The sequence below is a fragment of the Haliotis rufescens genome, unplaced genomic scaffold (assembly GCF_023055435.1).
Source record: "Haliotis rufescens isolate VD_foot unplaced genomic scaffold, xgHalRufe1.0.p SCAF_12, whole genome shotgun sequence".
Lineage (NCBI taxonomy): Eukaryota > Metazoa > Mollusca > Gastropoda > Lepetellida > Haliotidae > Haliotis > Haliotis rufescens.
The window spans coordinates 26,096,029-26,110,645 of NW_025963802.1; the positions used below are offsets into that span (position 1 = coordinate 26,096,029).

The following is a 14,617-nucleotide window of genomic DNA, read 5'->3' on the forward strand; positions in this document are numbered from 1 at the left end:
GTCTCCTTCCTGACCCTTCCAGCACAGAGTGTTACATGTGACTTGATGTATGACAGGCTCCAGATGTACCCTTCCTGACCCTTCCAGCACAGAGTGTTACATGTGACGTGATGTGTGACAGGCTCCAGATGTCTCCTTCCTGACCCTTCCAGCACAGAGTGTTACATGTGACTTGATGTATGACAGACTCCAGATGTCTCCTTCCTGACCCTTCCAGCACAGAGTTTTACATGTGACTTGATGTGTGACAAGCTCCAGATGTCTCCTTCCTGACCCTTCCAGCACAGAGCATTACATGTGACTTGATGTCTGACAAACTCCAGATGTCTCCTTCCTGACCCTTCCAGCACAGAGTGTTACATGTGACTTGATGTCTGACAGACTCCAGATGTCTCCTTCCTGACCCTTCCAGCACAGAGTGTTACATGTGACGTGATGTGTGACAGGCTCCAGATGTCCCCTTCCTTGCACTTCCAGCACAGAGTGTTACATGTGACTTGATGTGTGACAGGCTCCAGATGTCTCCTTCCTGACCCTTCCAGCACAGAGTGTTACGTGTGACTTGATGTATGACAGGCTCCAGATGTCCCTTTCCTGGCCCTTCCAGCACAGAGTGTTACATGTGACTTGATGTGTGTCAGACCTCTCCTTCCTGGCCCTTCCGGCACATAGTGTTACATGTGACTTGATGTGTGACAGGCTCCAAATATCTCCTTCCTGACCCTTCCAGCACAGAGTGTTACATGTGACTTGATGTATGACAGGCTCCAGATGTCCCCTTACTGGCCCTTCCAGCACAGAGTGTTACATGTGACTTGATGTGTGTCAGACGTCTCCTTCCTGGCCCTTCCAGCACATAGTGTTACATGTGACTTGATGTGTGACAGGCTCCAGATGTCCCCTTCCTTGGCCTTCCAGCACAGTGTTACATGTGACTTGATGTGTGACAGGCTCCAGATGTCTCCTTCCTGACCCTTCCAGCACAGAGTGGTACATGTGACTTGATGTGTGACAGGCTCCAGATGTCTCCTTTCTGACCCTTCCAGCACAGAGTGGTACATGTGACTTGATGTGTGACAGGCTCCAGATGTCTCCTTTCTGACCCTTCAAGCACAGAGTGTTACATGTGACTTGATGTGTGACAGGCTCCAGATGTCTCCTTCCTGACCCTTCCAGCACAGAGTGTTACATGTGACTTGATGTGTGTCAGACGTCTCCTTCCTGGCCCTTCCGGCACATAGTGTTACATGTGACTTGATGTGTGACAGGCTCCAAATATCTCCTTCCTGACCCTTCCAGCACAGAGTGTTACATGTGACTTGATGTATGACAGGCTCCAGATGTCCCCTTACTGGCCCTTCCTGCACAGAGTGTTACATGTGACTTGATGTGTGTCAGACGTCTCCTTCCTGGCCCGTCCAGCACATAGTGTTACATGTGACTTGATGTGTGACAGGCTCCAGATGTCCCCTTCCTGGCCCTTCCAGCACAGTGTTACATGTGACTTGATGTGTGACAGGCTCCAGATGTCTCCTTCCTGACCCTTCCAGCACAGAGTGTTACATGTGACTTGATGTGTGACAGGCTCCAGATGTCTCCTTCCAGACCCTTCAAGCACAGAGTGTTACATGTGACTTGATGTATGACAGGCTCAAGTTGTCCCCTTACTGGCCCTTCCAGCGCAGAGTGTTACATGTGACTTGATGTGTGACAGGCTCCAGATGTCTCCTTCTTGACCCTTCAAGCACAGAGTGTTACATGTGACTTGATGTCTGACAGGCTCAAGATGTCTCCTTCCTGACCCTTCCAGCACAGAGTGTTACATGTGACTTGATGTATGACAGGCTCCAGATGTCCCTTTCCTGGCCCTTCCAGCACAGAGTGTTACATGTGACTTGATGTGTGACAGGCTCCAGATGTCTCCTTCCTGACCCTTCCAGCACAGAGTGTTACATGTGACTTGATGTGTGTCAGACCTCTCCTTCCTGGCACTTCCGGCACATAGTGTTACATGTGACTTGATGTGTGACAGGCTCCAAATATCTCCTTCCTGACCCTTCCAGCACAGAGTGTTACATGTGACTTGATGTATGACAGGCTCCAGATGTCCCCTTACTGGCCCTTCCTGCACAGAGTGTTACATGTGACTTGATGTATGTCAGACGTCTCCTTCCTGGCCCTTCCAGCACATAGTGTTACATGTGACTTGATGTGTGACAGGCTCCAGATGTCCCCTTCCTGGCCCTTCCAGCACAGTGTTACATGTGACTTGATGTGTGACAGGCTCCAGATGTCTCCTTCCTGACCCTTCCAGCACAGAGTGTTACATGTGACTTGATGTGTGACAGGCTCCAGATGTCTCCTTCCTGACCCTTCAAGCACAGAGTGTTACATGTGACTTGATGTCTGACAGGCTCCAGACGTCCCCTTCATTGCCCTTTCAGCACAGAGTGTTACATGTGACTTGATGTATGACAGGCTCAAGATGTCCCCTTACCGGCCCTTCCAGCACAGAGTGTTACATGTGACTTGATGTGTGTCAGACGTCTCATTCCTGGCCCTTCAGGGACATAGTGTTACATGTGACTTGATGTGTGACAGGCTCCAAATATCTCCTTCCTGACCCTTCCAGCACAGAGTGTTACATGTGACTTGATGTGTGACACGCTCCAGATGTCCCCTTCCTGACCCTTCCAGCACAGAGTGTTACATGTGACTTGATGTGTGAGAGGCTCCAGACATCCCCTTCATTGCCCTTTCAGCACAGAGTGTTACATGTGACTTGTGAAACAGGCTCGAGATGTCTCCTTCCTGGCCCTTCCAGCACAGAGTGTTACATGTGACTTGACGTGTGACAGGCTCCAGATGTCTCCTTCCTTGCCCTTCCAGCACAGAGTGTTACATGTGACTTGATGTGTGAAAGGCTCCAGATATCTCCTTCCTGACCCTTCCAGCACAGAGTGTTACATGTGACGTGATGTCTGACAGGCTCCAGATGTCCCCTTCCTGACCCTTCCAGCACAGAGTGTTACATGTGACTTGTGTGACAGGCTCCAGACGTCCCCTTCCTGACCCTTCCAGCACAAACTGTTACACCTGACTTGATGTATGACAGGTTTCTAGATGTCTCCTTCCTTGCCCTTCCAGCACAGAGTGTTACATGTGACTTGATGTTTGACAGGCTCCAGATGTCCCCTTCCTGGCCCGTCCAGCACAGAGTGTTACATGTGACTTGATGTGTGACAGGCTCCAGATGTCTCCTTCCTGACCCTTCCAGCACAGAGTGTTACATGTGACTTGATGTATGACAGGCTCCAGATGTCCCCTTCCTCACCCTTCCAGCACAGAGTGTTACATGTGACTTGATGTGTGACAGGCTCCAGATGTCCCCTTCCTTGCCCTTCCAGCACAGAGTGTTACATGTGACTTGATGTATGACAGGCTCCAGATATCTCCTTCCTGACCCTTCCAGCACAGAGTGTTACATGTGACTTGATGTGTGACAGGCTCCAGATGTCTCCTTCCAGACCCTTCAAGCACAGAGTGTTACATGTGACTTGATGTATGACAGGCTCAAGTTGTCCCCTTACTGGCCCTTCCAGCGCAGAGTGTTACATGTGACTTGATGTGTGACAGGCTCCAGATGTCTCCTTCTTGACCCTTCAAGCACAGAGTGTTACATGTGACTTGATGTCTGACAGGCTCAAGATGTCTCCTTCCTGACCCTTCCAGCACAGAGTGTTACATGTGACTTGATGTATGACAGGCTCCAGATGTCCCTTTCCTGGCCCTTCCAGCACAGAGTGTTACATGTGACTTGATGTGTGACAGGCTCCAGATGTCTCCTTCCTGACCCTTCCAGCACAGAGTGTTACATGTGACTTGATGTGTGTCAGACCTCTCCTTCCTGGCACTTCCGGCACATAGTGTTACATGTGACTTGATGTGTGACAGGCTCCAAATATCTCCTTCCTGACCCTTCCAGCACAGAGTGTTACATGTGACTTGATGTATGACAGGCTCCAGATGTCCCCTTACTGGCCCTTCCTGCACAGAGTGTTACATGTGACTTGATGTATGTCAGACGTCTCCTTCCTGGCCCTTCCAGCACATAGTGTTACATGTGACTTGATGTGTGACAGGCTCCAGATGTCCCCTTCCTGACCCTTCCAGCACAGTGTTACATGTGACTTGATGTGTGACAGGCTCCAGATGTCTCCTTCCTGACCCTTCCAGCACAGAGTGTTACATGTGACTTGATGTGTGACAGGCTCCAGATGTCTCCTTCCTGACCCTTCAAGCACAGAGTGTTACATGTGACTTGATGTCTGACAGGCTCCAGACGTCCCCTTCATTGCCCTTTCAGCACAGAGTGTTACATGTGACTTGATGTATGACAGGCTCAAGATGTCCCCTTACCGGCCCTTCCAGCACAGAGTGTTACATGTGACTTGATGTGTGTCAGACGTCTCATTCCTGGCCCTTCAGGGACATAGTGTTACATGTGACTTGATGTGTGACAGGCTCCAAATATCTCCTTCCTGACCCTTCCAGCACAGAGTGTTACATGTGACTTGATGTGTGACACGCTCCAGATGTCCCCTTCCTGACCCTTCCAGCACAGAGTGTTACATGTGACTTGATGTGTGACACGCTCCAGATGTCCCCTTCCTGACCCTTTCAGCACAGAGTGTTACATGTGACTTGTGAAACAGGCTCCAGATGTCTCCTTCCTGGCCCTTCCAGCACAGAGTGTTACATGTGACTTGACGTGTGACAGGCTCCAGATGTCTCCTTCCTTGCCCTTCCAGCACAGAGTGTTACATGTGACTTGATGTGTGAAAGGCTCCAGATATCTCCTTCCTGACCCTTCCAGCACAGAGTGTTACATGTGACGTGATGTCTGACAGGCTCCAGATGTCCCCTTCCTGACCCTTCCAGCACAGAGTGTTACATGTGACTTGATGTGTGACAGGCTCCAGATGTCTCCTTCCTGACCCTTCCAGCACAGAGTGTTACATGTGACTTGTGTGACAGGCTCCAGACGTCCCCTTCCTGACCCTTCCAGCACAAACTGTTACACCTGACTTGATGTATGACAGGTTTCTAGATGTCTCCTTCCTGACCCTTCCAGCACAAACTGTTACACCTGACTTGATGTATGACAGGCTCAAGATGTCTCCTTCCTTGCCCTTCCAGCACAGAGTGTTACATGTGACTTGATGTTTGACAGGCTCCAGATGTCCCCTTCCTGGCCCGTCCAGCACAGAGTGTTACATGTGACTTGATGTGTGACAGGCTCCAGATGTCTCCTTCCTGACCCTTCCAGCACAGAGTGTTACATGTGACTTGATGTATGACAGGCTCCAGATGTCCCCTTCCTCACCCTTCCAGCACAGAGTGTTACATGTGACTTGATGTGTGACAGGCTCCAGATGTCCCCTTCCTTGCCCTTCCAGCACAGAGTGTTACATGTGACTTGATGTATGACAGGCTCCAAATATTTCCTTCCTTGCTCTTCCAGCACAGAGTGTTACATGTGACTTGATGTGTGACAGGCTCAAGATGTCCCCTTCCTGGCCCTTCCAGCACAGAGTGTTACATGTAACGTGATGTGTGAAAGACTCCAGATATCTCCTTCCTTGCCCTTCCAGCACAGAGTGTTACATGTGACTTGATGTGTGACAGGCTCCAGATGTGTCCTTCCTGACCCTTCCAGCACAGAGTGTTACATGTGAATTGTGTGACAGGCTCCAGATGTCCCCTTCCTGAAGGTAGGCATGAAGGTGGGCATGAAGATAGGCATGAAGGTGGGCATGAAGATAGGCATGAAGGTTGTCATGAAGATAGGCATGAAAATGGGTATGAAGGTAACTATGAAGGTAGGTATGAAGGTAGGCATGAAGATAGGCATGAAGGTGGGCATGAAGGTAGGCAAGAAGGTATACAGTCAGGTTAGGCATAAAGGTAGATATGAAGGTGGGTATAAGGGTAGGTATGAAGGTAGACATGAGGATAGGTATGATGGTTGGCATGAAGATAGGCATGAAGGTATACAGGTAGGTTGGCATGAAGGTAGGCATGAAGGTGGGCATGAAGGTAGGTATGAAGGTAGGTATGAAGGTAGGCATGAAGGTAGGTATGAAGGTAGGTATGAAGGTAGGTATGAAGGTAGGCATAAGGGTGGGCATGAAGGTGGACATGAAGATAGGCATGAAAGTGGGCTAAAGGTGGGCATGAAGGTATACAGGATAGTTTGGCATGAAGGTAGGCATGGAGGTAGGCATGAAGATAGGTATGAAGGTAGGCATGAAGGTAGGCATGAAGGTAGGTATGAAGGTAGGCATGAAGGTAGGCATGAAGGTGGGCATGAAGGTAGGCATGGAGGTGGGCATGAAGGTAGGTATGAAGGTAGGCATGAAAGTAGGCATGAAGATAGGTATGAAGGTAGGCATGACCGTAGGCAAGAAGGTATACAGTTAGGTTGGCATGAAGGTTGGCATGAAGGTAGGTATGAAGGTAAGCGTGAAGATAGGTATGAAGGTGGGCATGAAGGTAGGTATGAAGGTGGGCATGAGGTTACATGTAGGTATGACGGTAGGCATGAAGGTAGGCATGAAGGTGGGTATGAAGATAGGTATGAAGGTAGGCATGGAGTTGGGCATGAAGGTAGGTATGAAAGTAGGCATGAATGGAGGCATGAAGATAGGTATGAAGGTAGGCATGACCGTAGGCAAGAAGGTATACAGGTAGGTTGGCATGAAGGTTGGCATGAAGGCAGGTATGAGGGTAGGTATGAAGGTTGTCATGAAGATAGGCATGAAGGTATACAGGCAGGTTTGCACGAAGGTAGGTAAAAGGGTAGGTATGAAGATAGGCATGAAGGTAGGCATGATGAAGGTATACAGGTAGGTTGTGTTGAAGGTAGGCATGAAGGTATACAGGTAGGGAGGTTATGAGGGTTGGTATGAAAGGAATGCATGAAGGTAGGCGTGATGAAGGTATACAGGTAGGTTGGAATGAACACAAGTTCTCGAGAGTTAAACTTAACGATATGTTTGGCTATAACATGACTCGGATTTGTTCATGGCACTGCATGGAAAATGCGTTTTTTGTTTGTACTTCTACTAAATAGATTTTCTTCGGTTCAAAGCGTAAAAGTAACATCTTATCAGAAATAAAGCGACTCAGAGTGTTGATATTTTGGTGGAATATATAGCGCTACCATGAGGTTTAGATTCAATAAATAAAGTATTACAACACCCCGTACTTTTCATAGCACCACTATGTTACCATCCACGACATCAATTGTGCGTATTCAAGCATCAATTTACTGCATTAATTAAAATGAATGGAGTAAATTAAACACAAGAACGAACTCTTTCCATACGTTTATGTAAAGGGCAATACAAAGCGCCCAATCCTCAACAAGTTTCAATTCCAGAACACAATGTCAGTATCGGGTGTAACCCCCGCCGACCAGGATAACATCATGGACCCTTCTCATTGACTATACGAGACGTTCAATTTGACGTCGAGGTATTCTGTCCCATTCTTGGCGCAGGGCTTGGTCCAATTCGTCAAGACTTTGCAGAGGGGAATTCCTCCGACGCACTTAGGGACCGATAATGTCCCAAACATGCTCAATGGGATTAAGATCTGGGCTCCTGACAGGCCAGGGAAGTGTTGATATTGCCTCCTGACGTAGGAAATTGGCATGTGGCCTAGCGTTGTCGTCCAGAAAGACTGGCCTACTTAAGAGTGGGTGGTGATCAAAATGTGGTACAAAAATCCTGTCTAAGATGTCTGTGAGGTAACGTTGTCCATTCAGATAGCGTCTCACTGTGACTAGCTCGAGATTACAGTCATGCGACATGCATCCCCATACCATCAATGAGTCCCCACTGTATGGAACATGCTCTAAAATGTTTCTTTGAGCAAATGCTGTGTTCCTGCGGCCCCAAACACGAACTATGCCATCCGAAACAAAACAAAAGGAATCGACTCTCGTTCGACCAGTGAATCCTTTACTTTGACGTCTGATTCCAGTGACGTCGTGCTTGACACTATGCCAGCCATGGTGAATGGATGATGACGGATACATATGGGTGTTGTAGTGTGTACAGATTAAGTTTTGTTTTACTTTAAATGATAATTTGTCGTAAATTAAATCAAAATATTGTTAAAAAGTTGCTGCAAATTAATCACCTAAACGCAACCAACACGAATATTTCGTGCAATCTCGTGCAAAATGACTTTAACCGTGAAAGATTGATGCATGTGCAACACGCTGTTATTTGGAGAGATGGGGTATAAACGTGTAGCGGTCTTCTGTGACACCCGAATCAGCGTAAAAACACAACGATCATGCCAAGGCTATAGAAAGGAGACAGAAATAGTACAATAGGTACGATACACTTAGGAGCTATGCATGACCACGTGTCAAAATTTTAGGTTGTACCCGCATAACGATCAACTAAATTGATGACACGTTACAGGCATACATGCCGTACCCTGGTCAGGCCCAGGAATGGTAGACCATCCGTCACGACTCCCAACGAAGACCGGTATCTACACGTCTTATACCTGAGCAACATATTCGTCACAGTGACGTCATCGCCAGCAACTGCCCTTGGGCACCCAGTCAGTCGAAGAACTGCACCGAAGAGACTAGGGAAACACGGTATTCGTGCCGTCAGACTGTATCGCGGAACAGCCTTGACGCCTCAACAGCGACGTCAAAGATTGAGGCCGATACGGACCGTCAGCCAATGTCAGAACAGAAATTGGGAATGGGTACTCTTTTTCTGACGAAAGTCGATTCAAGTTCTTCACTCAGGATGGCATAGTTTTTATTAACTATTGACAGAGAGAACCAACGCACGTGGTTTCATTCAGAGGGTGGTGACATTCAACGGCGGTAACGTCATGGTTTGAAGTGGTACCTGTGGACAGCAGAAGCTGAGTCTCGTAGTTTTCTCATGGCACAACGCTACGTGGATGGGGTACTTCACCTAGTTGTTCTCCCGTACCTGCAACACACACCCAAGGCCAGTCCGATCCATTGACATGTCTGACATGTGTGGGATCATTTGGGATGTAAAATTAGAGCAAGAAGCTACTTGTCAAGGATGTCTTCTTTCCTATTTACTCTTCAACGTGTACATTAATGACATCATCACAGCAATGAAAAGGTTGGATGTTGGAGTAAAACTAGATCATAATATATTATCATGGCTAAAGCAGCTACGAAGTCTGCTCGACGGGCACTGGGCCTTCTGATATCCAAGTTCAAGTCACTGGGAGGAATGGAATACAGGACATACACGAACCCTTATGACTCGATTGTGTGGTCTGTGCTAGATTATGGAGCGACTGCCTGAGGAAGTCGTGAGCAGTCCACGATGAACCCAATTTACAACAGAGCAATGCGCTTCTTTCTGTGTGTCGGCAGACATACTTCAGATAGAGCAGTACGTGGGGACATGGGATGGTAGCCGTCGATAGTCGGCAGCGGAAGGCGATATCAAGACAATGGCATCAGTTGATCAACTTGACAGTAACAATATTGGTAAAAGGACATGTCTGTTGAGTGACGAAATCCGTGTTTATTTTAACTGTCCTACATACAAACACTTTCACTCTACCCTTTTCACAAAGTTACAATTAACGGTGTTAATGATTTATCTATTAGCAGTAGTTAGGTCACATTTTAGCAATTTATCATTTTACTCAGTTTTAACGCTGCAATGATATTTTACTGACGAGAAGAGCATGTATATTTTACTCACGAGAAGAGTTTGTATATTTAACTTACGAGAAGAGCACGTATATGTTTAAATTTGAATGTGTATAAATTGTATCCATATGCCTATATCTTTTATGCCTGTATACAATTTACTACCCGCTTCATATCGTATCTACCGTGAAATTCCGGATTAGAATAGGTCTTCAGCGACCCATGCTTGTCATAAGAGGCAAATAGCTTGATCTGACTTGGTTATGCATGTCATCGTATCCCATCAACGCTCATGATATCAATCACTGGATTGTCTAGTCCCGATTCGATTATTTACAGACCGCAGTCATACAGCTGGAATATTTCTGAGTGCGACGTTATACAACAAACAACAAAAAACAAATTATATCCTATATTATTGCAATCTTTCGATCTGTTATCCTTATTGGTAATATACACATACTTCGTTAACACATTGTCTGTATGATATGTTATGTGTATCTGATTGTGTCTCGTAACTCATATAGGAGTAAAATTTATTACCGTCTGTACACATCTAAACTGTATCTACGTGAGACTTTAATATACTATCCTTCTGTCTGTCCGTGATGAATAGACGTATGATGTACTCCTTTTGCCGTCGAGTATGATGTGTTTATGCCAGTGGTGGGCACACGCAATTTTAACAAAAATGTGTGACAATCATCACACCATGACTTCATTTACTGAATGCATTATTGAATGATGGAATATCGGACAACTTATCTTACCCTGGTGATATGTCATATCTTCTTCTTCTGAGGTACAGTTTCTTTTGCCCGTGAGTGTATAAATACTAATTTATTAGACAATGTGAATCTAAGGAATCTTGAGAATGTGATCCTGTGGAATGATGCCACAGACAGAGGATGTGTATGGGTGTAACATACATATGTCGTAGTGGAAACCATGTCAATAGTTTTCTTATTGTTTCAATGTTTACGAAGTGCAAGGAATTGTTAATGTCCTTTGTCTTGAAGAATCGCTGCCCACCTTTAAGCATGGGTGTAACAGAGTGACTGAGCCAGTCTCAGCCTTGGGAACATTGGTCACTCGTTCTTGGCTGCGTTCTGTCACAAGATTATCAACATGGTCCCTGACCATTATTCAACCTAAACAATACATATGACTGCTGTGGTCCTTAACTTCCATCCTTCAACTAACCCAGATCAACCCATGCTCTTGGATACATGTAAGTGTTGAGATATTAATGCCTTCATGCATCTATACATGTGACAATGTGTGGTGTGTATAGAAACTTTAAATCTTGTTAGAATGATGAAGTTATGAGTGTTGAAAATGGCATGTATCTGTGACACTGTTGTCTGTTATCAGGAAGTAAAATACTATATGAACTGTAAGATATACACCCAAAAATCCTTGGTCCTGTCATCACTGTCCCAAATCAGATTCAAGAAACTGATAACAAAACAATGGCTGAAACAAAATATATACAAAAGATGTGTCGAGGCATCTTGTATTTGGAGTATACTGCAAAACTATGACTTCTTGTATGTTCTGAAGCATAACATAATATTTCAACTCCTGACAGTTTATTGGCAAGATGTTTACAACTCAGGAAATTGCAAATGTGGGTTTCAAATGTAACCTATAAAAATAACAATCTACATACAGTTATATGTAAAATATTAAAATACAACCTGGTCCAAATGACACATAAACAAAAAATAAAAATGAAATATAGAGGATGGAAGGTAGGTCTGGACGGATATAAACTGGCAGGGATAAACACTAAATTTGACTCCAGACCCAACTGATGACTGTCGGTTCTGGTGGAGATGCTGCTGCAAACACATCTCACTCTGTCACCTACTCATCACACACTATGTTGCTAATTGAACATCTTCAATATTAATACAAGCAAGAGTCTGCTAGCAAAAAGAAGAGATGCTCCATAATTCACTTAATCTGAATTCAAAATACCCTACACTCCAAGTAAGTCTCAGGACATCTCATTATCCTAAAGACAAAATTACAAGAGTTGACTGATATTTTCTGAGCCTCATATAGAAGGAAATGTAGAACAGTGAAATCTTTTGTTGTGGACATTACAGGATATAATAAAGGTATGGTTTATGAGTCGATTAAGCAAGTTTTATCCATTGTGACATTTTAGTAAAATTAGCAGATCTGTGACCTTTGGAAAATGGACAAACTTGAGGAACATGCAGAAAAAACTTGCAGAAAAAGTGCTTAACACCAAAAGATTTCCATGAAGATATGACGACAAAACTGGGGAAGGATACTCCTTTCTATTACATGATAAAGGCGTGAGCAGCAGAGTTTAAGCAGCCCCAGGCCTGGAGGACCTTTTACACCAGCAAAACCAGAAATGATCCAGAGAATCCACAATATTGTGATTACCAACGAGTGAATCTTATTGCTAGTTCAGTAGGCATTTCCAGTAGAGAGTACATTCCATTATCAATGAAACTTTGGCAATGAAAACGTATCAGCTCTTTGCGGTCCAAAGCTTCTGACATCTGATCCAAACTGCACCAGACACAACATGTCTCGTAATGATCTAGCTCTGTTTGAAGCTGATTCAAAAAGGGTTTTGCAAAGATTTGTGACTAAGGATGAAACTTGGGTTCACCGTCTCCAGCAGGTATACAAACAACAAGCAAAAGCATTTGACATCACCACCACTAAAGAAGGAAAAGATTGACCCATCAAGTTGAAAAGGTTATGGCCTCTATGTTCTGAGATGCCGGGGTGGGGGGGGTGTTATCATGATGGATGATCTTCCAAAACACAAAACACAATAAACAGAGAATCTTATGCTGCGCTATTGGATGACTAAAAGATGTGGGAAGCTGAGAAAAGGTGTGCTCTTTCATCAGGACAATGCACCAGTGCACAAACCAGCCACTGCTATGCCCACAATCCACAACTCCTTCAGCATCCACCTTATTCTCCTAATCTGGCTCCATCAGACTTCCATCTATTCCCAAACATAAAGAAAGCTCTGTCTGGCAGCCCATAATCAAGGCACACTATGAAGTAACAGAAATGTTGCTCATGGTTTAAGAAAGCCAGGGTTCTCTTGTTTATACTTCTCAGATATTGCATGTCCAAGACATTTGGATTCATATAACTTTAAACGTAGCGTGACCTTTAAGAAGATTGACCCACTTTATATATGTTGTATCTTACCTTTGCGTTACATCATTACTTTGAAAAATTACAGTAACTAAAACCCAATACAAACTACGTGCAACCTTTTTCCACGTGACTTGGTCCCTGCAAGACCACACAATATCTTATAACTTATACTGGTGAGGAGGACATGTATCAAACCTTATCCACCACCCATACCGGGTACATACTTTTGGAGTTTCTGTGTTATTACTACTGACCCTCTAACGAGATCATGACCTTGTGAGAAACCCTGAAGTTTGCCCTAAGTCAGAAGTTGGAAACAGGATACTGCAGACCTGTGATGACTACTGACGTGACTGAGCTTGTCAGTGTGGAGTTGCAGCAAAGTTAACTTTCATGTACCGATAGTCAACTTGGAGGTTTTCCGACAGAGAATACACACATATAAACACACACGTAACAAAAATACCCTATGTCCTTGACATTCATGGTTGTTCATGATGGGACAAGAGTTTAGACAAGGTCTAGATCATGAAACAAAGGACAAAGGCATGTAAATCATCAACAATAGTACAACGATCAAGCCTAATAACTTTCCAATATTTGGGATATGTGCATGTAAGCAGTTCTCCATGCTGATTGGTCAACTGAAGTAATATCATGTGACATTGCTTCATTGTTGACAACATTACAATGTCCTTCATTGTTCATGACATGATAGACCACATTACGATTTATGACATTAGTGAAGTTATTTGTATAGGGATGACATTCCATGTGTTTTTCTGCATTTTCCTTCTTAAAATGACAGAGGCTACTAATACATAGAATACCAACTTGCAATTATGGATTATCAGAATGAATGTTGTAAGTTGCCACATACAGTGTACCATCACAAATCAACCTTGTGAGATCGGTTTGGTGTAAGTTCAATATGGCTACCACTGCGATATTCAGTTAATATATCTGCGAGGCATATAACAATGGTGGCAATCCTTGCTTCTTACCTCGCTGCCCCAGAGATATTCATGTAGCAGTTTAATAATGATGGACAATGTGCTGTACAGGTAACATATTGAGTTGAAGAAGATTATTGGTTTCCTAAGACCAGGTACACACTTCCTCCAGCAGTGAAATTCTGCTGGACAGTTAACGCACTGGAACTGTAACTGAGTGCTGGAATGTCTGTTTAAGACGTAGAGACGATCAATAACAGTTTCTCATCAACCTGTGATGGCCTCTCGACATATCAGTTCTTCAATTTCCCTCCTCACAAAGTGATCATTATGGACTGACAGTGTACAGCTGTCAACTTGAAATGATTGAGGTTTCACTAAATGAGATCCCATGATCATCATTGCTGAATAAATGTCTTTCTAGCTAGAGTCACTGTTGACCACAAATTCAATATGTTATCAAAAACCTGGTAAAGTGACAACATGTACATCAGCTAACAGAATGAACTGTGAAGGTATTAGTTTCCCAAATACTATTTAGCTGGGTTGTATGTTGTACACTTACTGCACTTGACCAAGGCATTAAGTGTACTGTGTATCCAGTGTACTCCCCACTGAAGGAGGATTCCTTGCTATGAAGGTACACTATTAAACAAGGATGAATCAACATGCATCAAACACACTTCTTTTCTAGATCAAGTATCATTTGGTTATCAGTGTTCTTGATAAAAGATGTCTTACATAATGTGTAAACTTCTCC

The 14,617-nt window shown here is 44.6% G+C and overlaps 1 protein-coding gene across 1 annotated transcript; it reads right to left on the reverse strand.

Moving 5' to 3' along the window:
- Positions 1–6,479: 6,479 nt before the first annotated feature.
- On the reverse strand, positions 6,480–6,932 carry LOC124117634 (saposin-like protein 11). The gene has a single exon (XM_046479614.2). It carries the CDS (start codon positions 6,930–6,932, stop codon positions 6,480–6,482), a length of 453 nt encoding a protein of 150 aa, XP_046335570.2.
- Positions 6,933–14,617: the final 7,685 nt, after the last annotated feature.